Source organism: Trematomus bernacchii, unplaced genomic scaffold (assembly GCF_902827165.1).
Source record: "Trematomus bernacchii unplaced genomic scaffold, fTreBer1.1, whole genome shotgun sequence".
NCBI classification, from domain to species: Eukaryota; Metazoa; Chordata; class Actinopteri; order Perciformes; family Nototheniidae; genus Trematomus; species Trematomus bernacchii.
In genome coordinates, this window is record NW_022987698.1 from 7,775,946 (window position 1) to 7,801,908 (window position 25,963).

The following is a 25,963-nucleotide window of genomic DNA, read 5'->3' on the forward strand; positions in this document are numbered from 1 at the left end:
GAGCCAGCGCGTCTTGTTTGAATGATGCGAGTAAACACAGCTGGCAGCCGCGGTGAACCTCCAGCGTTTAGAGCGATGCGATAGGAGCGATTAGAGCGAAGCGAATAGTCGCATCGCGTCCGGTGTGAACGCAGCATTAGAGCCCCTCCAACACACACGAACGCGCACATGACCAATGAGGGCACGAGATAAGTTTGTGCACAGATGGAAGGCTGACAGGCAGGTAGGCCATCCAGTTATTTTTAGCCGGGCCGGCTAAAATGATTGGTCGTGCTTTTTACAGTACTACGGCTTCCACAGATGACATTTTTTTATGGATTTTGTGTCAAAGCACTTAAGATATTCATTGCTATCGGGATGTTAAGAGCATTCCATGGAATATAACAAAAAGTGTATCTCGAGCTGGTTTCTCAAACTTACCTACCCTACCTTTAATAATCAATTTATATTTTGTATTGGCTAATAATATAAATCTAAAAAGTAACTATTAACTAAAATCTGTCAAATAAATGTACTGTAGTGGAGTAAAAAGTGCAATATGGCTTCTATGCAGTGGAGTAGAAGTATAAAGTCAACTGAGAATATTCAGGTAAAGTATAAAAGTACCTCAAAAGTATCATACTTGAGTGAATTTGCTTGTTACTACCCACCACTGCTTATCAATAATACATATGGTGATATATTTAAAACTCGGAACCTCTTTGAATCTTTATTATGGAAGTTTTGGTACATTTAATTCATTAATTTTCGTAAACGTATTTCGTAATCTTCAAATGTCATGCTTGTGTAATTTTCTCTCAACGGACTACAATTCCCAGCAGCCCTTTCGGCCGGACAACGTAACCAGCCGTTGCCAACAACTCCAAGCAGCCTTTCTGAAGCCTGACAGCGGTGAGTCGCCTGGCCGTGCTGCTTCTTCCTCCCTTAACTGGAACCATGCTGTCCTTCGCTCTCAGACAACTCACACGGGTATGTGTATCATAAAGAACAGTTTTTAAGTCATTGTTTATTTAAAAGATGTCTTAGCAACCGCCCCCGTTCTGTACGGCTGAACTAGCTAGCTGAGCTAGCTTCGAGTTTCAACACGCGTTGGTGTCTAAATGTCTCCCCTGGGCTCTAGCATGTCATCAAATGTATAGGTATTTGCAGCAGTGAACCATAAACTATAATTTCTTTCCTCTTGACATTGTATATTTCACATTATGGCGGTTGTTAGTTAGCTGATAAGCTAGCTAGCTGTCAGTGCACGTTACATAGCTGCAGCTGTAGTGGCCACGTAATGATGCAACAGCGACTGCTCAGTTTCATCATGTGGGAAAACCACGGATTATCAGAAACAAACTTTAGGTTTAGCTACTAGTATCTGTCTTTTCGTTTGTATATACGGTAGCTTTATGTCCTTATTTGATATGTATCACCATTACGCCTTTTTTGTTTTGTTTTCTTACTTAAAGGGGTTACATGAAGTCAAATGAAGTGTTTCAGTAATGGTGATTATATACAGATAACACATTGCAGAGAGGGTTATCAGCCAGTGATAAACAGAAGGTCCCTGAATAACGTTCAAAGTGCAAAATACGGCTGATATACAGCAAGAGCTCCGAGAAAATAGTAACTTATTACTTTGAGACAATTATGTAAAAGATCAGGCTGATTGGTCAAAGCAATAGTAATTTTTCAGCAGATTGGCAGCTTATGCATTTGTGTCAAAGCAATAGTCATAGTTTCAGCAGTGTCGGCAGATTGTGCAATAATAACTACAAGTACATGTACGCCTTTTACTATGGAGCTAATTTCCTGCCATAACTCCACAAACAAACTAAACAGGTTTTACAAATGCCTTATGATTCACTAACAAACACAATGTGGTTTGCAAATACAAAACACCATCTACAAACTAATGAATTTAGTTTTGCAAAGAAAAAACGTATCTATCAAACAAACACATAACATTTTTCTAATAAATCATGTTTCAGAGACAAATTCAGCTTAGGTTTTACAAGTACACAACTTTTTTTTACAAGTGCACAAATTTGTTTTACAACTACAACACTTTGTTTTACAACTACAAAACTTTTTTTTACAAGTACACAAATTTGTTTTACAACTACAACACTTTGTTTTACAACTACAAAACTTTTTTTTACAAGTACAAAACTTTTTCTTCTCACGGCGGAATATTACTGCCAAAAGTCACGTGAGTGAGTCACGTGACTTTTGGCAGTAATATTCCGCCGTGGCTGGCTCATACAGTCACACATGCTCACTCACACATGCTACACGGCAGCAGGGGGCGCTACTGAGTCCATTGGGAAGACGGGAGGTTGAGCAGAGCATGGAACAGCCCTTGCCAGTCTGATGACAGGTGTTATAGTGATAATATTATAAACAAGGTGAATTTAGCGATCACAACGAAAACAGCCAAGACACATATTGAGCCCAGAAAATAAATGTTATTAGGGGCTGTAAATATAATAAGCCTTTGTCTAAAATGGACAACATTGTAACTAAAGAGATTTAAACTATATATACAGCCAGGGGACGTTCGGGACGAATCCCGATGGGCCGGTACTGAAGTGGGCCGGTCGGATAAGTCACTGCTCACCCCCCCTTCCCCCCCGTCGACAATTTCCTCGCGGTATTTACTTGCGGCACCACCGAGGTGGGCTGCTTACTTGCGGTACCGAGGTGGGCCGGCGGTACCGAAGTGGGCCGGTCGAGAGTCCCGGGCTGATTTGTTGTCCCAGTCCGCCCCTGTATACAGCGATTCTGCACTCGGTCAATCAGCTGCTTTTCATTTTTATTCCTGCTATATTCAATGAGTGATACAAATATTTTTTACCACAAGTTCTTAATAAAACTGACACTGTTGGACTTGGTACTAGTTGACTGCAACCAGAAATAAAATGAAGTACTTTACTGTGTACTTTGTGAGTAATCCTCTGTCAGAGTCCCCTCCATAGTACATAATGCATGTTTTTTGCTATCTTTGATGAATGATAAAAATAAAATGTTACCATTAGTTCTTAATGAAATTGATACGGTTTGACTTTGTATTAGTAAGCCTACTACTAACAATACATTGAAGTACTTTTACTGTGTATTTTTTGAGAAATACTCTGTCAAAGTGAACAAAATCAAGCCACTTCTGCTAAGTTTGATGAGGGAATTCTTTTTTGTTGCCATTAGTTCTTCGTGAGATTGATCCTGTTGGACTCAGTACTACTGAAACTACCCCCACAAGTACTATGAAGTACTTATTGTGTACTTTTCCAGTAATCCTCTGTCAATGTCCCCTCCTGAGTACAAGAATGCATGTTTTTCTTTTAATAAGCGTTAAAAAACATTTCTTCCTGAGACTGATATTGTTGGACAGAGTATTTTAAGAGGATGGTAGACATGATATCAGCAATACTTCCAGTCAGTACTCCGGCAGCAGCATTTTCACACCTTGGAAAGTCTTTAGAGTCTGGCCTGGAATGGATAGCTGGTCACAAATATCCTTCAGCAAAGTAACACACTCTGTCACATGGTTGCCCTCTTATGATGCTGCTGTCTTTTAATATATAATTATTCCTCTGCCGCTAGTTCGTTCCTCGCAGATTCTTCAGTCTCATCAGCCTCATCCTTCCATCAGTCCCAGTTAACGCCTCCAGCCCACTTCCAGTATCTGACTCCATATGATATTGTCCTGATGCTGTAAGGGTGATGCCCCATGATCACAAAATGACCCCTCTAGAGTGCCAAGGACCTCATATTATGTCTGTCATTAATGTTACATCACCCATTAAATCACCCAAAAAATATTTTTTTCCCTCATCAAACTTAGAAGAAGTGGCTTGATTTTGTTCTCAGGAGGGGACTTTGACAGAGTATTTCTCAAAAAAATACACAGTAAAAGTACTTCAATGTATTGTTAGTAGTAGGCTTACTAATACAAAGTCAAACCGTATCAATTTCATTAAGAACTAATGGTAACATTTTATTTTTGGGTCATTCCAGAATTGGAGGACATTTCATGTCCCCCATATAAAAAATCTAATAATCCATGCCCAAAAAGCTAAGACATGCACTTGTTGTGTTAAATATACTTGTCTTGAGACAAGATGCATATAAAGTTGTAGAAAAAGTGGTTTCAAAATATTATTTAAAATATCAAATAGCTCTTGAACACCCCCTAAAATTGCCCTTTTCTCTTGTCCCAGCTTCTTGGTGACCAACTTGCATGTCAACTATAACATTTAAAATAGGGTTTTTATTTACTTTTTTGGTATTATTCTATTGATATATGTGTCTTGTAATGGTAAAATCAATTTGTTAAATCATAAACACATTTTAAATAACAGTAATTTTGCACAGAAGGTGTGTCCCTCAACATGCGCGCAACCCTGTTACCGAAACCTTTTTAGCTTGGCAGAGGAAGTGAAAAAACTGTTTGTCGCATGACACAGTGGAAAGGACATCAGCAAGCCATGTGCTACTACCATGGGTAGACCAAAACTAAGTCCTCTCTTTTATTTGTAATATATTTCCAATCTTGTCACTCTTGAAGGAGTGTGGCACTCATACAAACGCAACCCTGTTACTCAAATTATGAGACAAAAACAAATTAATTTCAAATGTATCTTTCTTTTGTTAAATATATATAAATATAAATATAATATAAAGTGTGTCCATTCCTTGACAATAGCATTACATTGTGCAGCTAGCATTAATTCCTGAGGTAAAAGCTAAAATTAGCATTGATTTTCAACCCTGTTACTTGCAACCCTGTTACTATAATTAGAGTAACAGGGTTAATTCTTCATTGGAAAATATACATTTGATGCCTTAGCTGGGCAAATCACTTTTTTTTATGGTTTATTGTCTGTTTTTCCTAAATACATAACAAAAAATAATCAAATGAAAGGTTCATTTTTCAAAAATGTTGGTGTCTAAATTGTCCTCCAATTCTGGAATGACCCTTTTATCATTCATCAAAGATAGCAAAAAACATGCATTATGTACTATGGAGGGGACTCTGACAGAGGATTACTCACAAAGTACACAGTAAAGTACTTCCTTTTATTTCTGGTAGCAGTCAACTAGTACCGAGTCCAACAGTATCAGTTGTATTCAGAACGTATGGTAAAAAATATTTGTATCACTCATTGAATATAGCAGGAAAGAAAATGAAGAGCAGCTGATTGACCGAGTGCAGAATCGCTGTATAGTTTAAATCTCCTTAGTTACAATGTTGTCTATTTTAGACAAAGGCTTATTATATTTACAGCCCTAAGAACATTCATTTTCTGGGCTCAATATGTGTCTTGGCTGTTTTCGTTGTGATCGCTAAATTCAGATGCTGGATCGCTAGAAACACCGCTGTCATGATCAGGCTGGCAAGAGCTGTTCCATGCTCTGCTCAACCTCCCGCCTTCCCAATGGACTCAGTAGTGCCCCCTGCTGCCGTGGAGCATGTGTGAGTGAGCATGTGTGAGTGTGTATGAGCACAACCACGGCGGAATATTACTGCCAAAAGTCACGTGACTCAGTCACGTGACTTTTGGCAGTAATATTCCAGTCACGTGACTTTTGGCAGTAATATTCCGCCGTGAGAAGAAAAAGTTTTGTACTTGTAAAAAAAAGTTTTGTAGTTGTAAAACAAAGTATTGTAGTTGTAAAACAAATGTGTGTACTTGTAAAAAAAAGTTTTGTAGTTGTAAAACAAAGTGTTGTAGTTGTAAAACAAATTTGTGCACTTGTAAAAAAAAGTTGTGTACTTGTAAAACCTAAGCTGAATTTGTCTCTGAAACATGATTTATTAGAAAAATGTTATGTGTTTGTTTGATAGATACGTTTTTTCTTTGCAAAACTAAATTCATTAGTTTGTAGATGGTGTTTTGTATTTGCAAACCACATTGTGTTTGTTAGTGAATCATAAGGCATTTGTAAAACCTGTTTAGTTTGTTTGTGGAGTTATGGCAGGAAATTAGCTCCATATTTTACACTCACTTGCAGCTTATTAGGTAGCTTAAACTAATAATGAAACTATTATATTTAACCTTATTTTGTTGAAATAATTGGGTTGGCCAGAAAATATTTGAAACATCTTTCTTCATGCATAAGGTACAACAATATTTCACAGTACCAGAATCTGCAGCCATCTATGTGACTATTTAAAATGAAAATACCCCTCCCAAATCAGCTCCAACAAAATGTGAACATTATAACCTTCAATTTTATTTATTATTCCATGTGAAAAGTATGTCCACTTAAACTTCATAAATAACATTTGATTATATTTATTTCCCAAGTGATCATTTCAAAGTTATGTGAAGTTTTATAGTTTGATGTCTTTTTTTTATTTAACTGGATCAGTTGAGCCTGAATCAGGGTGATTAAGTTGCCGACAAAAAAGTTAGTCCATGGCTATTTTTATTATCTTTTTTGCACTTTATGAAGTGACCCATTTTGAAATGTTCTATAGTTTCTCAGAAACAACTAGGATACCAAATATTTGCCAATGTATGTGGCATGAGTTCAGGCCAAGTTTTATTAGTCACTGTCAGTTTGTCTGAAGTTTCCTATTAAACTGAATTATTCACGTGCTTGCATGCTTTTCCTATTGGTGGTAATCGGTTCAGTGTGCATCGTAATTGAATTTCAAAAGGACTCACAAGACTCTTTTTTTTCATTTGTGGTTCCGGCATGCAGTGTCCTCCTCACAGGTTGTGTGAGAGAGAGAGTTAGCTTACAGTCCTGTGCAGTTATTTCTAGTGCTGACATCCGGTTTTATGAGGACAGTTTAATGGTGTAATTCATTGGTTATTTATTAACAGTTTATTGTTCTAAAGATGTGGACATGTCCACTTTGATGTGTGATCTGTTGCTGAAGATGATACTGTTTTTAAGAAAACAATGTAACTAATCCCATTATGAAAAACCCTTCTGCCTGTACAAGAGTCCTGTTGGCTTTTGTTTACTTAATGCTTCGATCTTTATGAACACAGCACACACAACAGTTTTCTGTGTTCAATTAAAACATGCAGAGTATGTGTTCAGAGCAGCTCAGGAAGTTTTTCAGAGGAGAATTTAATAAATTAAGTTATCATTTTCATGAAAACATACCAATCACAACCTGGTCTACTCTTTAAAAAAAGAGAGGATGCGACGCGTGTTTTGCTCTTATATATATTTTTGTATTAATATCAAGCTACTCCAAGTTTCACATAAGGCCTTGAGAATTTATAACAAATGTTTCACTAGTTTCAGACATTTGATAGACAAAACAATGAATTTTAATCAAGAAAAAAATCGAATTTATTGATAATGATAGTTATTGTAAATTGAAGCCTTAGTTTAGTCAAGTTTGAATCACCTGCCAAATAGCCCTTTTTACTATATATTTAGATTTCCAGGAAATAAAAAAACAGACATAAACTGTCCTCCCTTTACTGGTAATATGAAGTAACTTTATAACTGAATTTCTCAAACTTGCTTTTTTTTGGTCCAGACAATATTTTACAATGCAGGAAACCCCAGTTAAGTATTATGTTTGATTTAAAGTGCACTCGGCAGGGCTAATGAGAGGGTTGTGAGCAGAGGTTTTCTCCGACGAGCATCTGTGAACAGTTCAGTCCACAGCATGCATCTACACTCCATGAGTCACCATGAAAGCCCAGTGTGCATCCCTTCCACCATCATCACAAGAAGTGTTGTGGAGAGATTACAGCATAAAGCGAACGTTCCTCCCACTCCTCCCTAAAGATTGGCTTTGTTGCCGGCATCGCTTAAGTCTCTGATTGTCACCCTGACAATCCTTTGACCCGAATAGAGTGAATCTGCCCTGGACTGAGACTCCATCCCTTCACGCCTCTTCACCCCATCCAGGTTTCTCAGTCTAGTGTTATCTAGACTGAATCACAGGGCAATTTGTAACGGACAGCCCAGCTATTAGTCTGTGACGAGGAAAGAAGCAACTACGTGTCAGACTGACGGATGTTGCTGCCCTGTTGACACTTCTTCTTTTGAACCTTACATATCTTTCTTTTTTTTCTCGCTGCTGTTTCTTCTCTCTGGTCCTTTCTGTTTTGCTCCTGTTACCTGGGTGATTGTTGTTTGGTATAGCTACTGATGGACAGCAGTCATCTGTAAAATTGACTCGCCTCAGGAGCTGCTACAGGAAATCGGAAAAAATAATACCAAACTAGTATTAATGAAATGATTTTCTTTCTTCCCTTTTCTTATTCTCTGTTGTTGGTCTTTGGGCCCAGATGTTTGACAGGAAAGGTAAACTGCCAACAATCACCTTAGCGTTGTCATGCAGATGCTGTGCATCTGTGACTCTGCCATAATCTCGTGCTCAGCGAAGAGTTTGATGTGGCCTATCCCGCCCCCTTTTCACAGCACAGTTTTCATCAAGTTCACCTTCAAACGACAGCATCATCTGTCGCCCTAAAAATAGTCCCACTCTGACATATTTGGTGCTTGTATCTTGGCTCTCACTTTTCTTGGATCAGTTTACCTTGTGCTCATTAATGAATCTCTCGTAATGATCAGGGCTGAGAAATGAGGCAGGAAAGTGAAGAGGCCGACCACAGAGACTGACCTTTGTGTTTGTTTAAGCTCAGTGCTGTCTTATTTGGACGCCATTGAAATTATGTTGCAGAAGAGACATAGTAATAAAAACGCCACATGAATGCCTCTCAGCTGAGCGTGCTAAGCAGCTTAGAGTGACAGGATGAAGGTGGGTAAATAAATCCAGGGATGGAGGCGAGGAGGAGGAGGAGGAACCTTGTCTGTTTTGCAGTCTTCAAAAGTGTTATAACCATGGCAGTGTTGGCTTGTGTTGGGTTTTCCTGCCACTGCTTTCCCCTTCCTCAGCCTTGGTGAGTCCCAGCAGAAGTGCAGACAGCGAAGGACGGTTCCCGTCAAGATTTAATGACCCGTGTGATTTCTCAGCGAGAAACTCGTCCTCAGAGGCTGCCCAACCTGTCTCCCCAGGCCCTCGTCTCTTCCAAAGCACAAAGGAGGGGCCTTCTCCTCTTTTCAACCATCCACACTGCCACTGGTGACAGAAGGCCAGAGTAGAAACTGTTAGGGATCGGCCATTAATGTGCCAGTTGTCTCCCCCCTGGTGTCTCTCTTCTGCCCCCTCCACCACCCCGGGGAGCAGATGAAGAGGAGCAGTGGAGAGGATGGGCCTCACAGCGATGCACTAGATAAACTATCTGCAAGCTGCTCCTCAGGATAAAGTGCTCTTATTAGCCTTTTTTTTTTTTTTAACAAAGGGTGTCGAATTATGAGACTATCGCTGGTCAGCTTTTATTATTTCTTCCCAACATTAACGCTCTTAATTGTTTTTCTTAAAAACCTACAGTTACTGCAGTTGGTTCACTGTGCAATAAAGCCACAACAAAAGATGAATTACCCAAACATTTCCTACACCACATGGAATAAAGTGTAAATTGCGTTCTTTGTGTTTTGTTTATGCAAATAGGTGTCCTCAACCAGTACTGAGCATTGTGTTAATTACTTTTTAATGGCGCTATTAAAGGGAGGTTTTCCTTCTCACCCTGCACACCTGTACAGATGATAACTATAGGTTGGCCGTGGTGGGATTGATCTCCAAACAGAGTCATCATCATATTGTTGATTAAATGATGGGAGAGGGCCAATTTGTTCTAAATGCAATCAACCTGTCAGGGATTTTTTTTTCTTCTTTTCGGAGTGCTCTCCCACACAGTGCCCTCGCTGGGTTCATGCAGAGATCTTAAGCATAGAGGCGCACACATAAAGCTTTATTACCTGACATTGATTTGTGCCCTAGAAAGGTTTTATGTGTAAATGGCAGTGAAAAGAAACTACTCAATGGAATACATAGCCAGAAATGTAGTGTTCTATTATCCAGGCAGAGTGCATCGAACAAACAGGATTGTCGAATCCTGTCTAACTTAAAAAAAGAGAGAAAGACAGTGAAAATTGAATGGAGTCTGCACACTCCCATGATGGGGCATTGCAGCAGCAGGAGAACTCGCAGCCCCAGTCCAGATTAGATAAGCAGGAAGTGCTGAATCTGTTCTCTATATTCCTCCTTCGCTACACTGAGGCTGTAAAAGTCGGTCCCTCAGTTTGTAGAATTGCTGATAGAGGCATAATTGAACAACCGTGCTGATTATTGATATCATGGAAACACGCCAGTTTCTAATTATACCAAGCTACATATTAGAGAGGAACAGAGAAGGGGACTTGAAATGTCTTCTCATTTATATAGGACAAATCAGGCTGTTGCCTTAAATATTTAAAATAATCAAAGACATTCTGTAGAGAAATAAAGCTGGATGAAACATGTCTCTTGATTTCATGCTGATCCCTTTTTTGTGGCTGAAGCTCCCACTAGTTTAATCCTCATAGAGAATATACAGCTCAAATACATATTGTTTAATTTTTTGTCCTCCGTTCTCAACACCCACATTTAAATCTTGCTAAATGTTAAGATAAAATAAAAAACCAGCTGCGACACAAAGACTAAATATTGTCCTATATGTTTTTACCAAACATATGTCAAAGCTATGATGATTTGCATTGCAGTTAAATGATTGAAGTTAAATAACATAAACCATTGCAACTTGTTAGTCCCTTTTTAGTGCAATCATCCATAATTACAACATGTGTTCATGATAACTTTAAAAACTGTATATAACTAACATACTGTCAGTTTTTCTCAATCTCCCATCCTTCCCCCTAACCCTAACGACTTCTCCTCTGCTCACAGCCTCTGTGCCAGCGAGCCCCCGTCCATCTCTATGTGCGTGGCCAGCAGTCCCACGCCGCCACATACTCAGTGGATGAAGAGCGTCCATGGACGGGCCAGGAGAGCCTGGCTCAGGACGACCCCGAGATGTGGGACCTGCTGCTGAAGGAGAAGGACCGGCAGTGCCGCGGCCTGGAGCTCATTGCATCTGAGGTCAGTCACTTTCACACATGATGTTTAACGGAGTGTGATTTGAAGGTTTCAGTAACTGAACAGTTCACACAGAGAGGAGTTTAATTTAAGGGGCTTTAAGAGAAGGGAGATGACGTAAAACACCGCCAAGCCTGGTTCATATTTTCGTCATTAAAAAAAAAACATCCTTTACAAATGTTGTACCGATTTAGTTGACTCATTTTAAATAAACACTAAATGCGTAATAGCTGGAAGCAGCGATCTTGTGTGCAGGTGGTGAGAACGCGTCATCACCTATGTTACATTTTTGGCAAAATGAGTGAATGAAGACTTTCTAGCTTCTTGCATATCCTGGTCAAATGTGTTTTTCCATATTATTGCTGGCAGGCAGCATTGTCAGAATAGCTCTTATCAGGTCCATCAGGTTTCATGCTGTAGATAAATGCAGTACATTAGTACAAGAAATATTGCATTTTAAATTCATACACTGCAGCATGTGTAAATTCATTCTTTATTCATGTTGATCCCTAAATCATCTTGCTGCTGTATGTTTTAATATTCTATAGCAGTACATTTGGTCTTTTTAAAATATTTTCAGTAGCTACTAGGGCAGAGAAACTGTGACCTTCTGACTCAAACAGGAATAATAAAACGGATATCACGAACTCTGACAAGTTCACATCAAGTTATTCAAACTTAGCTAGTTTGATAGTGAAAACACGCACTGGATCCAGTACTTTGTGTAAGCAGGAGTTAATGCAGAAACATTTGGTTTACTCTTTGTTTTCATTCCAAGGCAAAATTATGTGAAATTGAAAAAAAAAATGCTCTTCCAAAAAGCAGAAGAGGTTTTTATCTTGTATTGTTCTTTCTCTCTCCTTCTCCTGTTTCTTTTTCGCCACAGTAGTTGCTCAGTGGAGTATATCAGCCGCCTCTCTACACACAGCCGGACCGCTGTAGTGTGAGATAAAGTTGATATCTCCATTCTGCCTCCTCCCCACCTTACTCTGCTCAGGCAGGCATTCCTTGAATGAAAAGACATACGTTTTAAAGCGCGCACACACACACACGCACACACACACGCACGCACACACACGCATGCACACAGACACTAAGAAGCAAATGTTCTTTTTGTAATGTATGCACAGTTGTGGGCATGACAGACGGACGCAGCAGAGAGCTTTTACTGAAGCAGTTATCTCCCTTGATCTTCTCTTGGCTTTTAGGTGAAGCATTAGCATAACCACACACACCTACAAGACACATACACGCGCACGCACGCACGCACACACATACACGTTAACAAAGAAGAGAGTGTGGAGACTAGACTGTCAGACTTTATTACAGGCCAGTGTGTTAATATACAGTAAAGAGTTTAAGTCAAGTGGCCATACCAAGAGAGGCATCCATAGTTAGTTAAACAGACAGGATGTACAGTATATTAAACAGAAATTCACTCAACATTTTACATGCGTAATTCATTATCGTGTACAGTGTTTTAAGGGTACAGAAAAATAGAAGTATTGTGGGGAAACTGTTTTCATGACATTACAAAATAGTTTAGCGAAATAATAGTGTTACTTGTTTTAGCTCTAATAGCATATCCAATATTGGGAACTCCAAGTAAGCAATAATCCTCCAGAGAGATAACCACTAAAACGCGTTGCTTAAACGTATCTTCCTTCTATGTGTTTTCCATCTCTTCTAACCAAAATCTCAACAGGTAACTCATTAGTGCCGTTGTTTTGAGCCTTTGACAGTGTGTTTAACAATGGTGTTGAACGCGGCTTAGCAAAACATAACCACACATAATCAATTATAATAATCATAATTATGCTGCACTCAAACTAATAAAGTTTAAAAGCCTCAAACTCTTTGGTACAGCCCTACCCCTTATGCAGCAAACCATGCTCACTTAAATGTGTTTTTCTTTGAAAATGCATTGCAAAGGGATTTAAGAAAGGCCATACCAATGTTTCTCAGCATGGGCAGAAAAGTGTATTACATTATCTTCTTGTATCCTGCAGCAGCGAGGCGATAAGCATTGTGAAGTGCAGAGTGTTAGTCTATGGAAGTCCACAGGTTCAATACTGTAATGATTGTCTCTAGCTGGAGGGGGGATTTCTCACTATCACTTAACAGACTTTAATTTGCAGTCCTTGTCCCTTCTGTCCACTCGCGCCATTGATCCGAGTGTGTGTTTGCTTGTGTGTGTTCTCGCCACAGAATTTCTGCAGTCGAGCAGCTCTGGAAGCTCAGGGCTCCTGTCTGAACAACAAATACTCTGAGGGCTACCCAGGGAAAAGGTGAGTGTTCATGCAGCCACGCCCCAGCTTTATTATGTTGATATTCTCTGCTTTAGGATATTTGTTACAGACATAAACATACACTGGTTTATACGCTGTTCTCTAGCTTGCCCTAACATAATACATGCCAACCACACAACACATAACCCACAGCCTCTTTGCCAAAGAAGATTCCTGAGGGGATACATTGGAGGAATTCAGACCCCAGGCTGATGGTTGCATGATTTTTTTTATTTCCAGTTTCCTATTTCCTATCCTTTTCCTCAGATAAATGCACATGTATCAGTGGCAAACAGAGAGCTGGCCTGTTTTTCAATGCTTCTCATTTCATGATTTGTATTCCTGTAATACAAGCTGATACAATAAATCTCCCTCCCACTGAATGTGTTTTTTGATTTTTAACCCCCCCCCCGCTCCCTAACATCCTACTCATCTTCTCTTCGCAGTTGAATGTAATGAAACAAAAGGATAATGTCATTGAATGAGTGGATTGTGCAGGAGCCATCTGTTGCTCCCTCATCTGTAATTTCACCTGAGATGCCCCAAATCTGCTGTGGCAGTGCTGCTGACTTAAAGCGGCTATAAGCAGAAATGTGGATGTACAGCGTGTGAAAGTGCTACAATGTGAAAGGGGTCCGTAGAAGTGATTAACGGGAATTATCACAGAAATCTGCAGCTCCACTGACCTTCATAGTGAGATTCAGCTCGTTATTTAGCTGTTTGTCCTTCAATTGTACAGTTTTTGTTCACCCTCACCTCTTGCATAATATTGTATGCTTCTGGTGTTAAGCAATAGTCTACAATGGAATGTCACCTGAAACAGCCACGTGCTTGCTGTTTCAGGTGACTTTCCATTGTAGACTATTGCTTAACACCAGAAGCATACAAACATTTTTAGTGACCAGCTGGTGAAGACACATATTTCCCTCAGGCGTCAGTAGAAACCAAATACATGACTAAAATGGAATTTGAGGCCACATTTTTCAAATTGCCTCAAATGAATTGTAATGGTACACTGTGACTGCTCAATGTGTACATAGGCAACTGTATGCTAACAAGTTTGCCATATGACCTTAAAAGGTGATAATATGTCTGTGTTGTGTTCAAAACATGTATTGTAGGCCTGTGGCTTAAGAAAGAATAAATTATTCAAGGTTTAGATTAATTGTTTTAACTAAAACTTAACCTTTGCAGTTTATATGCAGGAGCAGTGCACCTGTTGGCCTAAGGTTGTATTTGTTGTTCTGCACCCAGATACTATGGTGGAGCAGAAGTGGTTGACCAGATTGAGCTGCTGTGTCAGAAACGAGCCTTGGAGGCCTTTGACCTAGACCCAGCTCTGTGGGGAGTCAATGTCCAGCCGTACTCCGGCTCCCCCGCTAACTTTGCTGTTTACACCGCCGTGCTCAAGCCCCACGACCGCATCATGGGCCTGGACCTGCCCGACGGAGGACAGTGAGTAATAACTGCTGCTTTCTCCCTGTTACACACCTGCACTCTTTCACTTATTCTATCTAACACCCGCACTGTTTGAAGCTGTCCTAGCTTGTTTGTTGGTTAACACTAGTGTGCCATCTGCACTTCATAAATAAATTAATATGTTGGAATGTAATTCAATATTCTTGCAATTTTTTTACATTTGTTTACATGTTCTTCTGTTTCACTCCAGTCTCACCCATGGCTACATGTCTGATGTGAAGAGGATCTCAGCCACCTCTATCTATTTCGAGTCAATGCCTTACAAGCTAAACGTAAGTAGAGACCCACACTACTGATATCAACTAACATGTCGTGGTCTTTCTTATACCAGAAAATCGTACCGTACCCAAGATAAATCGCAACGGGACAACAGTGTGAATTTGAAACGGGTTAAATCATATTTGTAGTTTATTTTTGTTACGTATGTTTAGATATGTCTTATCCTCTTTCATTGACAGATAAGAGGGTTAAAGTCCAATATTTAAAATACTCGTTAACATGGTCGCAGGGAAGGTTTTCAGAGTCAGCTGTTTCTCAGCTTGACCTCTGACTTGACTTCCACATGAACCAGTTCTGCTGGTCAGAACTGCCCATGTGTCGGGGGTGCAGGGTTCTCGCATGTCTGCAGAGCATGGCTTATTGTGCTGCAGCACTCTGTCTCACGTCTTTCAGTTGTAGTATTGATCATCTCCGCAACTTTGTCAGTTTATTTTCTTAATTTTGTAGTCGTGTTTACAGTTCATGTTTGCAAGGAAAAAATACAATATGTTGTGTAATTTTCTTTTTGTGCAATTCACTGTAACAGGGAAACTGAAAAGACTGCATAAGACCATTGTGCAACAGTATTACCAAAACATAAAGCATATTTCCTGCTTACAGTCAACCATATATTTTTTAAATGTTGCTGATATTATGTTGGCGAATAAGTTTCAATACATTATCTACAATTATGCCAAATATTTTAGTTTTAAAGTCTTTTTGAAAAATGTTTTAATGACAGGATATTGATTTAAATACACAGAAAAATCTAGGGGAGAAGTGGTCGCTTTTTGGGGAATCCTGTTTGCTGTTTTGCCCACCCGGGTATGACACAAGGCAGTGTGGGTAGGGATTTGATGTCTAAATAAAGAAACCTTAGCCCAACTAGTGCTTGCTATGGCCACTTCACTCACAATGCAAACATACAGCCCTATACGTGAGTACTGTTTGTAAAACATTCAAAGTGCTCTTTTCAACTAAGATAAAATCAGTAGGACCAGGGTCCCTCAGATGCAGGGCTTCATATGTTAGTGTTTAGTATTTTATTCCGGGGTCATAGTTGTGTAGCGGCTAATGGATTGCCCTGAGAGTCTGCGTGTCCAGACCTGCTGATGTATGGGCCGGCAGCACCCCTCTGCGAGAGAGATAATGGGAAATCGACAGGCTGGCCAGCACCACTGGCTCTGTCTTCACAATGAGCAGCTTGATGGAGCGAGGGGGCACCCATAGATGTGCTCTGGAGATGGGAGATTATCAGGTTGTCTCAATAAAGCTTTCCCTCCTCGTATTTTCTCTTCTTTTTCGTGTCTTTGTCTCGCTTATTCTCTATCCCTTTTGTCTTTCACTTCCTGTTCCGTCCTGCTGGCTGTCCCCCACCTGGTTTGTCTCTTCTCTCTCATGTTTTGAGTACTGGGTTGGAAATGCAGGTTCAGACAGGCACACAACACACTGGTCATTTGACAGTTCCAGACTGACAACATTTGACAAGACTCAGACATACATCCCCTGAATAATGGATGTCTACCGTATATCTCAAAGTGCTTATTTCAATGACGAGAGTAGATAACGTCTCCAAACCAACCTCTGATCTGTTCAGCCTCATCACACCAGTTGAATAGACCCGTGAAAGGTTGAATTAGGATAAGTAGGGGTGCTTTACTGCAATCTTCTTCCTTCATAGGATGAAATGTCTCATTTCGATAAATTTCTTCCCCTTTTTAAGGTAGCCAAAGTACTTCAAATGCATCTGCTTCAAATAAGCTTCAAATGGAAAAAATCTCTCCTCCGTGTTGATAAGTTTGCTCTTGATCCTCAAGATATCTGACATGTATTTTTTTCATCCCCTCGTGTTCCTCCTGAACCGTACTCACCCTCTAATATGCTCATATTCATCCTCCACTTTTTTCCCCTCCTCAATCTGTCTCCCTCTCTGTTTCTCCGCAGATTGCAACAGGACTCATAGACTACGACCAGCTGGAGATGACGGCCAAGCTGTTCCGGCCCAAGCTCATCATCGCTGGCACCAGCGCCTATGCCCGCCTCATTGACTACGCCCGCATCAAGAAGGTGCATGGAGAACTCTCTCCTTATTCAAAACTCACTCAGCTTTTGTGTGTGTGTGTTTTGCTCCACCTCATCCTCTCCTGCTACCTGTTTTCTCATCCTACATTATGAAGGTCACACCAGCTTTGTCCTCTTATTTTAAAGGTCACCTATCATGCAATTTTTAGTCAATAGCATAGGACTCGGATATATAAAAATATATAAAAAGCATGTCTATGAAGTGTTTTGCTCAAAATACCAAACAGATCACCCATTCTAGCCATGCCTCATATCCTTCTATTTCCCTTCCTGTTACTAAAGTGCTGATTTGGGGTATAAAGCTTTTTATAAAAAATAAAAATAAAAATAAAGGGGGCGGAGCTTATGCCTGCTCATGCGGGACCCGGCAGATACTGTCTAAAATAAATGCTGCGGTGATTAAACGCAAACACCACATCAAGGATTATTTCTGAAACAGTATGGAGCTCAAAGGCTTTCTCTCTTGCCGGTTATACCACAAGGTGAGTTATTTTTTGTATTTCCTGCTTCTTCACACATGCTCTCTCCAGTACAGGTTAGCTCTGAGGTTAAGCGATGCTTGCTAATGTAAACAAAGACCATATTACGTCCAAAACACGTCAGGCATTTATTCTGATAGTGAGGTTTCTGATAGTGCCGTGGATCCACCATCCGATATGACGTAATTTACGTTTTATGAGGGTTTTATTTTCTGACGCTGCCTGAGTTCCCTGACACACCGGGGACACATATTTATGTATAAAAGACATATTTTGCATGATAGGTCCCCTTTAAACTCACTCAACCTTTCCACTGCACTGACTGTCAGGCACACCTGCTATATTTTTAATCATTTCTGTCCACACTCGGAGGTAGAAGAAATACTCTTGTCTTTTAGGTAAGTATAATAAATAATCCAGCAGTGTAAAAAGTAAAAGTACTCATTCTGCACAAAAAGCTGCCCTCAGTAGAAACCTGTCTGCTGTAAATACTGAGCATTCAATCTTCGACATATCCAGACACAAACAGTTCTTCGGCTCTTTCACACTTGTGCACAACAACACAGATGCTTTCTGTTGTCTACTCATCCGCACTGAGCGTGGATTCTCGCGCTGACTCACGCAAACACAGCAGCAACTTTTAACTACACTTCACTGCTCTCTTTGGCGGTGCACAAGAGGCCCCTTTATCTGTTTTGTTATACCCACCCTCTGATTCACTTCAGTCCCCCCATGACTGCTTCCCTTTGTTGCAGAGCCTCACTTTAGCTAGTACCATCCGATGGAGTGTCCCTCCATTACAGAGCTGTGTTTTTATTAAGCACCGTAACTACTTTGCCACTAGGCCTGAAGTGGGGCCATATTTCCCCCTGGCATGTCTCTGTGGAGCTCTTCACTGTTTTATGGCAGCAGGCAGGGCCCCTCTCCAGATTCTCAGTGTTGTTACCTAGATTGGAGCAAGCTTCTTTTTTTAAATCTGAAATGTGTTTGACTATCGGCGTTCATCAGCTACCGCACATCACCCTCTCGTGTTCTTTACCCCCTCCAGTAACCCTGCCATCTTGCCTGCTTTTTAATCTAATAAACATGTGCTGATCCAGTTTAGATATGAGAGCAAGGAAGATTGTCGTGATAATGAATATTAATTGGAGCACTAAAAAGATTGTTTACTGCTCTGATCATTCGCCAACAAGTCATTTGCATGTTAGCAAGCTATTTATTGTGTGTGTGCCTTTTTCAATAAATGCTGGCAAGAGACAGCAAGGATTTATTGAATTACACTGTAATATTTCGGGCCTCTGAAGACTGCCAAAGAGTGTAATAACACCAGCTCAGATTTGAAATATATGCCCTTTTGAAGTGATAGGTAGTGCTTACAAATGTAGAGTTATCAAAACCTCCATTTTTTTTATCTTAAATTTGAAGCCAAGCGCATTCAAGTAAAATATAGAGGATCACCTATGACAAAAAGACAAGTCTAATTATGTAGTTACGTTTTATAGTAACTGCAATACTTTCTAGTTCTAGTGTATATATAAAGAATACTACAGCATATACAGAGAAGTTAATTTGGACATTCACATTTTGCTCTGCTCCAGGATTTTAAATTAAACAGTGACTGAGGCTGAAGTGCCGAATTTCAGCTCACCAGAGGTTTGAGTGTGTTCACATCTATATTGGGATAACGGTGTATGACTCTCACCTTTTTTGAACATCGCCCCCATATTTTAAAAATACTGAAAAGGAGAGTTTTTTATGGCCAAACACTGAAATGTTCATAGCAAGCTAAATCAGTCACTTTAATATTAGGCAGGCAGGAAGAGAACAAGGCTGAAGTGTGGTAGACTTCAAGCGGTTATTATTGACTCTATTGGACATAATCTGAACTTGTCTTTTGTCTATCTAAAACTAGGGCCATTATTCCAACACTGTTACTAATCTTATCACTTTAAGTTGTATATATTTTTGATAATTTAGGGTCTTGCACCTAAAAAATGTAGAACTATAGATTTAAAAATAACGTATTAATACAAACCTTCCTGTCCCATGTTGTACATTTGAATCCTAACTATGTGTCTGTTCCCCCCTCAGCTGTGTACCGACATTACGGCCTACATGCTGGCTGACATGGCCCACATCAGCGGCCTGGTGGCAGCCAAAGCCATCCCCTCTCCCTTTGACCACGCTGACCTGGTCACAACCACCACACACAAATCTCTCCGCGGAGCCAGGTAAGAGCTAGAGATATTTCAGTCAAATCTCATTAGAGCCTCTTCACTGAGCGACATGGAAATTAGTACTTGTTTTTAACAGTAGTAATAGTAGTCAGTAGACGGCTGATGTCATACAGTTGGGGATAAATCAAAAACCTATTAATGACACCTTGTTTGATTTTAAGAGAAAGGGAAAGGTTTCAAATTCTTTGTCAGTCAATTAGTCTGTTCTGTCCAGGGCTGGCCTCATCTTCTACCGTAAGGGCGTTCGCTCGGTGGACAAGAAGGGGAAGGAGATCGTGTACGACCTTGAGGACAGGGTCAACTTCTCTGTGTTCCCCTCGCTGCAGGGCGGCCCTCATAACCACGCCATCGCTGGTGTGGCTGTGGCTCTCAGACAGGTCAGCTCAGCACACAGACACCCCATTTCAATGAAAAATGTATTTGTATTGATGTAACGATTCATCACCACGGTCTGCTATTTCCTAATGAGAAGTGTATTACCACTTAATCACATTTTGCAATGAAACTAAATCTTACCGCTGAGGTGCTTTGGTGCAACTTGACTCAGGAACTTGTTCCCTAACCCTGCTGTGGGCATCTGCTCCTTCTCTTTCTGAATTGTGAACTATCTGGATCTTAAGGCTGTGCAAGGCAGCTACTGACTTGTACCAATATATGTTTATTTAGTTTACTTTTTTTTTTCTTAAAACCTCATTAATAGTTTTTTGACCTCAAACTTAAAATCTTGGTATTTTGTTTCCAGACACTGTCTCCCATGTTCAAGGAGTATATCGGCCAGGTTATAGTGAACTCCAAGGCTATGGCTACAGCTCTGCTCAGCAAAGGCTACACCCTGGTATCAGGTAATGGAACTTGTATTTAAGCATTTGTTTGAGACACTGGCTCTGCTAACAGCAGAAGGAAACACAGAAGAACACACAACACAGTCAATAAACAGAAATGTCCTGCCACAAAATGCAAATATTGCAACAGAAAAGCATTTAAATTCATGATGTGCAAATAGGCTAATGTCAGTGCAGCTGTCCTGTCAGTCAAGGGAATAAAACCAGATTAAGGCGGTCACTTTCTGGTAGTGAGCAAGTGCTGGAATCTTGTACTGCATTTCATTTGCTGGCCTCAGCTCTTTTTTGATGTATGGCCTTCAATTTATACCCTTAAAAATACAGACTTGTCCTGTGCTTACACTGCATTGTGTGCATGCTCCTTTTTTCAATCCCTTTGTACGTAGATGTAAAAAACTGAAACAAGGTTTTTTTACTGTTACAATCAATTTTTAGTTGACACTATTTGAGAGAGGTGTTGATTAGAATGTGTGATATAGAAGGGTTTAACAACATATAAGAGACACCTCTTTGTCTGTGTAATTGTGTAATGTACTTTATATTAACTGATAACTTAGGCGAAATGTGGTGCTTGTACTAAGCAAATATGAAACAATAAAATAATTAGCATCATATGAACTGTAAAAAGTATCCTGTTTGTTCATTTCCTGCAGGCCCAAAGTAAGTTGTGCTTTATCATAATGGCATTCAATGAGTCCTATTTTAGTTTACTATGAAAATAAAGCAGATATAAAGACAAACATGGACAAATGCATGAGAAAGAAGTCGAGCATCGGAGGCGCCAAAAGCCAACTACCTAACAATTATTTGAGTTTCATCATGAACTGCTCAGTTTCATATCATACAGCTAACAAATAACATTACCTCATTCATAAACTAAAGTAAAGGTTTAAAAGTTTGTGTCTACGAAGTCTCAGACTTTCCTCCTCTTCAATTAATTTTTCAAAAAATGTTGAATATTTCAGATGGGACTGATAACCACCTTGTCCTGGTTGACCTGCGGCCTAAGGGCATTGATGGAGCGCGGGCCGAGCGCGTGCTGGAGCTGGTGTCCATCACAGCCAATAAGAACACCTGCCCCGGGGACAAGAGTGCGCTGACTCCTGGGGGCCTCAGGCTGGGTGAGGAGCAGCTTCACTCCACATTTAACTGGACTTAGACAAGCTCTGTGTTTTACTTATTATTATTATTATTAGTAACGACAAAAGAAAGTTTTGCTTATCTGTTTATTCAAAAAGTTGTTACCTTTTAATACTTAGTAACTTTGTCAAGATAATGTGTTGAAATGTTAGTCAGCTTTTCAGCATATTGTATCACATATTCAAATAATAGGTCAGGTTTTTCTTTGTAAAATGTATTTTGCACTTTGCTTTTTTTTCCTTATTCCGTTTCCCTCACTATGTAAAAATGTAGTTCTGCATATGGAAATTAGTCAGCCACCGATTAAGCCACAAGCACTAAGCAGATCATGGTTTATTAAATATGTTTGTGTTTTTAATCATCTTCCAGGAAGTTCAAGAGCTCCACATCTCCGCTGCCACATTTATAGCATTGTCTTTAGGCGATAATCGTTTTACCTTCTAGCCATAAGGTTCTTAATGGAAGGAAATGCAAAAAACTTTATTGGAGAGCGTTCAACCTGTAAAAGCGAGAAAAAGCCATTTCCAGTCATTACTTTGTGTTTTAAGATGCAGATGTTGTGTTCTCTTTCCTTCCCAGGTACTCCAGCCCTGACATCCAGACAGTTCAAAGAAGCTGACTTTGTGCAAGTTGTTGAGTTCATGGATGAGGGCTTCAAGATTGCCTTGGACGTCAAGAAGAAGACAGGTAAGCACAAAGTCGTTAGAAAAGCAACAAAAGTACAAAATGCTGTATGTCATATTAAATTATAAAATGCTGAAACGACTGATAAAACAAATGTAGCAAAAAGGCAATGGTAGTATGCTGAGCTTCCTTCTCTCTATACTGCTGTCTTCTCTAGGAAAGCTCCTGGACTTCAAGAACTTTCTTCTCCAGGACTCTGAGACCGTGGCTCGCATTGCCAACCTGCGCCACCGCGTTGAAGCTTTTGCCAGGCCCTTCCCCATGCCAGGCTTCCACGACCATTAGACCAACCGACGTAGAGTCTGAGCGGCCATGACAGCCAGGTGGCAGAGGGCTGGCTGGGGAGGAGTGTATAAGGAGAGGGAAACAAATGTCAATTGTGGTGGGTGCCTGTGAATCAGGAGGACTCCCTTTCTTCCAATCACATCTGGAAAGGTTTTTTATATTTCTTTATCGCAGTAATCTATCAATCTGTTCTTGTAAAAATGTCGCCTCCATGTCGAGGTCAAGATAAAAATAAGATTTGACCGATTTTTGTAGAGCCGAAGAATCTATTTTCTATTGTATGTGTAAAGATCCATCTTAGATGTCTTCACTCTTTCTTTCTTTTTACTGTATGTGGAAAAACAAAACAACAACTCTGTGGTTTGATTGGCGACTAATTTGTTATTAAAATAAGCGTCACTGAGAGGTCTTAATGCTGTAAGAGTTTGACTAAGGTCACGTATGTAGATTATTATATTCACATTGAGATATGTGCATGATGCTTTCTTTAGTGTTAGTGACACCAGGTACACAACGAGGCTTTGCAAGAAGTGTTCCTCCATACCATGTTGTGTGCTGGCCTCTACATTTCTGTGAAGCCAATTGTAATGATCAGAAATGTACCCAAAAGATTGTCAATATATACTTTATGAAAGTTAGCTCTCTTCTGAATTGTGCAACTTGTCTCCAAAAGCAGACTTTACAGGTGGACTAAATAATAGAAGTCGTTTACAAAGGTAGTTTCTTAAAGCAAAAGTAAAAACTCAAGAGATTCAAATAGTATAACTAAATGGTCATTTGTATTAAATTGCATTACAAAAGGACTGTCTGCATCATCATTTTTTCTTTAGGTGTATCATTTAGTCAAATGTTAACTGCTATATTTTTTTGTAATTACAGATAAACTACCAGATGAAATAATAACATAAATGTCAACCTGAATTATTTTATACTTTAATTTGTGTGTGTTTACAGAGAGTATATACTTTTCTATTAATTATTTTAAAAGAGTTAACAATGTAACATCCAGAAGATATATGTAAAGGTTTCCAATACCAGCTGATTAGTTGTACTTGAAGAAAGACTATTTATAGTGCAGTTTGCCTGTTTTAAGTGGCATACATTTTATTTCACCAGTGTTCAATGATTGAAACTATGAAGCAGCTTGATTTAAAAAATAAGAGTATTTCTGCTTCACAGATTGGAATTGTTGTCATTATCACTGCATCAGTGAGGAAGCAAGATTTCTGTTTGTGAAATGATCGTACAGCACAATCAAGAGAAGGCTTTTGGAAATGGAGTCGTTACTTTCTTACTTTGCACAAAACACAGCTTCCAAAGAAAACCAAATCATATGCATTATCCACAACACAAGTTTTTGACAGCCCAATAGACTAGATTTTTGCCAAAATACACCAATAAGTATTTTACTACAATGTTCATAAACCTGCTGTTTGTATCATCTCTGACGTGTCGCCATCCTTTGTACATCAAAAGTTTAAACTAGCTTTCCTTTAAGAACTTTTTTTTAAACATTTAGTATTAGCCAACTCCTAATAAAATCCAATAATGCAAACAAAATTTGTGATGTTTATTTGATATGAATGAAAATCACTTGTCAAACACTTTTTTCACAATTCTACCGGAACATTTTATGTTCATGTTGTTTTCAACTTCGATGAGATGTCTGTATTGTTTGTTGTAGAGAAAAACCTGGGTTGATTGACAAAATACTCAACTTGTTATTGTACAGTATTGATTAGGAGAATCACTCTGTATCAGAGTATGAGTAGTGGAGTTGTACAGTATGTAGTTTATCTGGCAGGTTTTAGGATAACAACATACACTGAAGTACAGACGGCACCATCCTACATTTAATCCAACCACTTTAAATGTTATACTCGGTGAAATGTACCAGAGTGCATGAACTGAACTACAGTTAAATATGTTTTAAACTACTTTACTTGTGCTTTAATTGAGTATCTCCATTTCATGCAACGTTATACATCTCTGGCTCTACTTAATAAGAATGTTGTATTTTGTACTCTGCTACATTTATTTGACCTCTAGTTACTTTACAAACAAGATTTTTAAAGCGAGATCATTTGATATGAGACTCCCTCCCTTCTTATAATGCATACACAAGACCATGAGGATAAAACACAGATCAAGTAACCAAGTGTAGAAGATTGTTGAATGAATTTGTATTAGAAATTATTGTAGTAAGTAACTATTATACACAATTGGGCTACATGAAAGATTGTGAAAAGCAACGCCAGTCTTGTTGACGTTTTGTGAAGTATAAAACTATGAGTTTAGAACAAGCAGGGCTCTTCCTCCTATCACAGTCTTGGTTTAAGGCCTGACCAACCAAAAGGAAAACATTTTAATTGGTTCATTTGAGTTTTGTGGGCATTTGAAACGACGGACTTCAAGATAAAATCTACAAAATAAACACATGACCGATTCGATTCGATTTTTTTTTTTTAAGTTTACTTTGTACTTTTTGAATGCAGGATGAGAATATGGTTGATTGTCAACGTTGAAGCTTCAACGTCGTGGTGACGTCACGCTTTGCCGAACTGCATTGTGGGAGCGTTGCTTTGCTTTGCTCGCGTTGCTCGCTTCAAAAGTTGAGCAATGTTCAACTTTTGAAGCTTCGACGGAAGCGTCAGCCAATCAAATCATATGCCAGTACAAGCTCTAGCCAATCAAACCGTGTGCTTGTGTGTCCGGGGCGGGAGATTCATGTGATTGGTTGTTGGTCGAGTTTCAGACACGCCCACCGGCAAGCTTCAACGCACGCTGCCGTGTGGACGCTGCGTTACTTACGGCCCGTCCACACGGTAGCGTCGCGTGCTTCAACGGAGACGCTTCCCATTCACTTTGAATGGGGTGACGTCACGCTTTGCCGAACTGCATTGTGGTTCCGTCGCTTCGAGCACTCGAGCTGGTTTCTCCATTCTTACCTTCCCTACCTTTAAGGTTTTGGATTTTGTATTGTTTTCTTCACTTTATTAGGTTGAAGTTTGTACTGACAAATCCAGAAACCCCAAGGATAGGGTATAATAATAATAATAGGCCCTATTGGTGTTTTATGCTGCTCAATGTCATAACATTTTATGAAAGAGTTTGTCTGTTAAAACGATTTTTAATAATGTTACCTTGTGTTAGTGAATTCTTATCTGCTGCAGTGTCCAGTCTGCTGATGTCAAGTAGATTGCTGTTCTTGGACTTATCCATGCCAGTTTCAAACATTGAGCTA

General features: G+C 39.6%; 1 protein-coding gene across 1 annotated transcript; it reads left to right on the forward strand.

Moving 5' to 3' along the window:
* Positions 1 to 818: 818 nt before the first annotated feature.
* shmt2 (serine hydroxymethyltransferase 2 (mitochondrial)) lies at positions 819 to 24,279 on the forward strand. Its single transcript, XM_034138791.1, has 12 exons — positions 819 to 969; positions 10,757 to 10,948; positions 13,154 to 13,233; positions 14,488 to 14,688; positions 14,903 to 14,984; positions 16,915 to 17,037; positions 19,623 to 19,762; positions 19,983 to 20,145; positions 20,511 to 20,610; positions 21,576 to 21,731; positions 22,330 to 22,437; positions 22,592 to 24,279. The coding sequence occupies exons 1-12, from the start codon at positions 937 to 939 to the stop codon at positions 22,717 to 22,719; spliced, it is 1,506 nt and encodes a 501-aa protein (XP_033994682.1). The 5' UTR covers positions 819 to 936; the 3' UTR covers positions 22,720 to 24,279.
* Positions 24,280 to 25,963: the final 1,684 nt, after the last annotated feature.

Coding starts and splice junctions, on each gene's coding strand:
- shmt2 (XM_034138791.1), top strand. CDS start 937: ATGCTGTCCTTCGCTCTCAGACAACTCACACGG. Junction 14,689..14,902: donor GACCTGCCCGACGGAGGACA/GTGAGTAATAAC, acceptor GTTTCACTCCAG/TCTCACCCATGGCTACATGT. Junction 19,763..19,982: donor AAATCTCTCCGCGGAGCCAG/GTAAGAGCTAGA, acceptor TGTTCTGTCCAG/GGCTGGCCTCATCTTCTACC.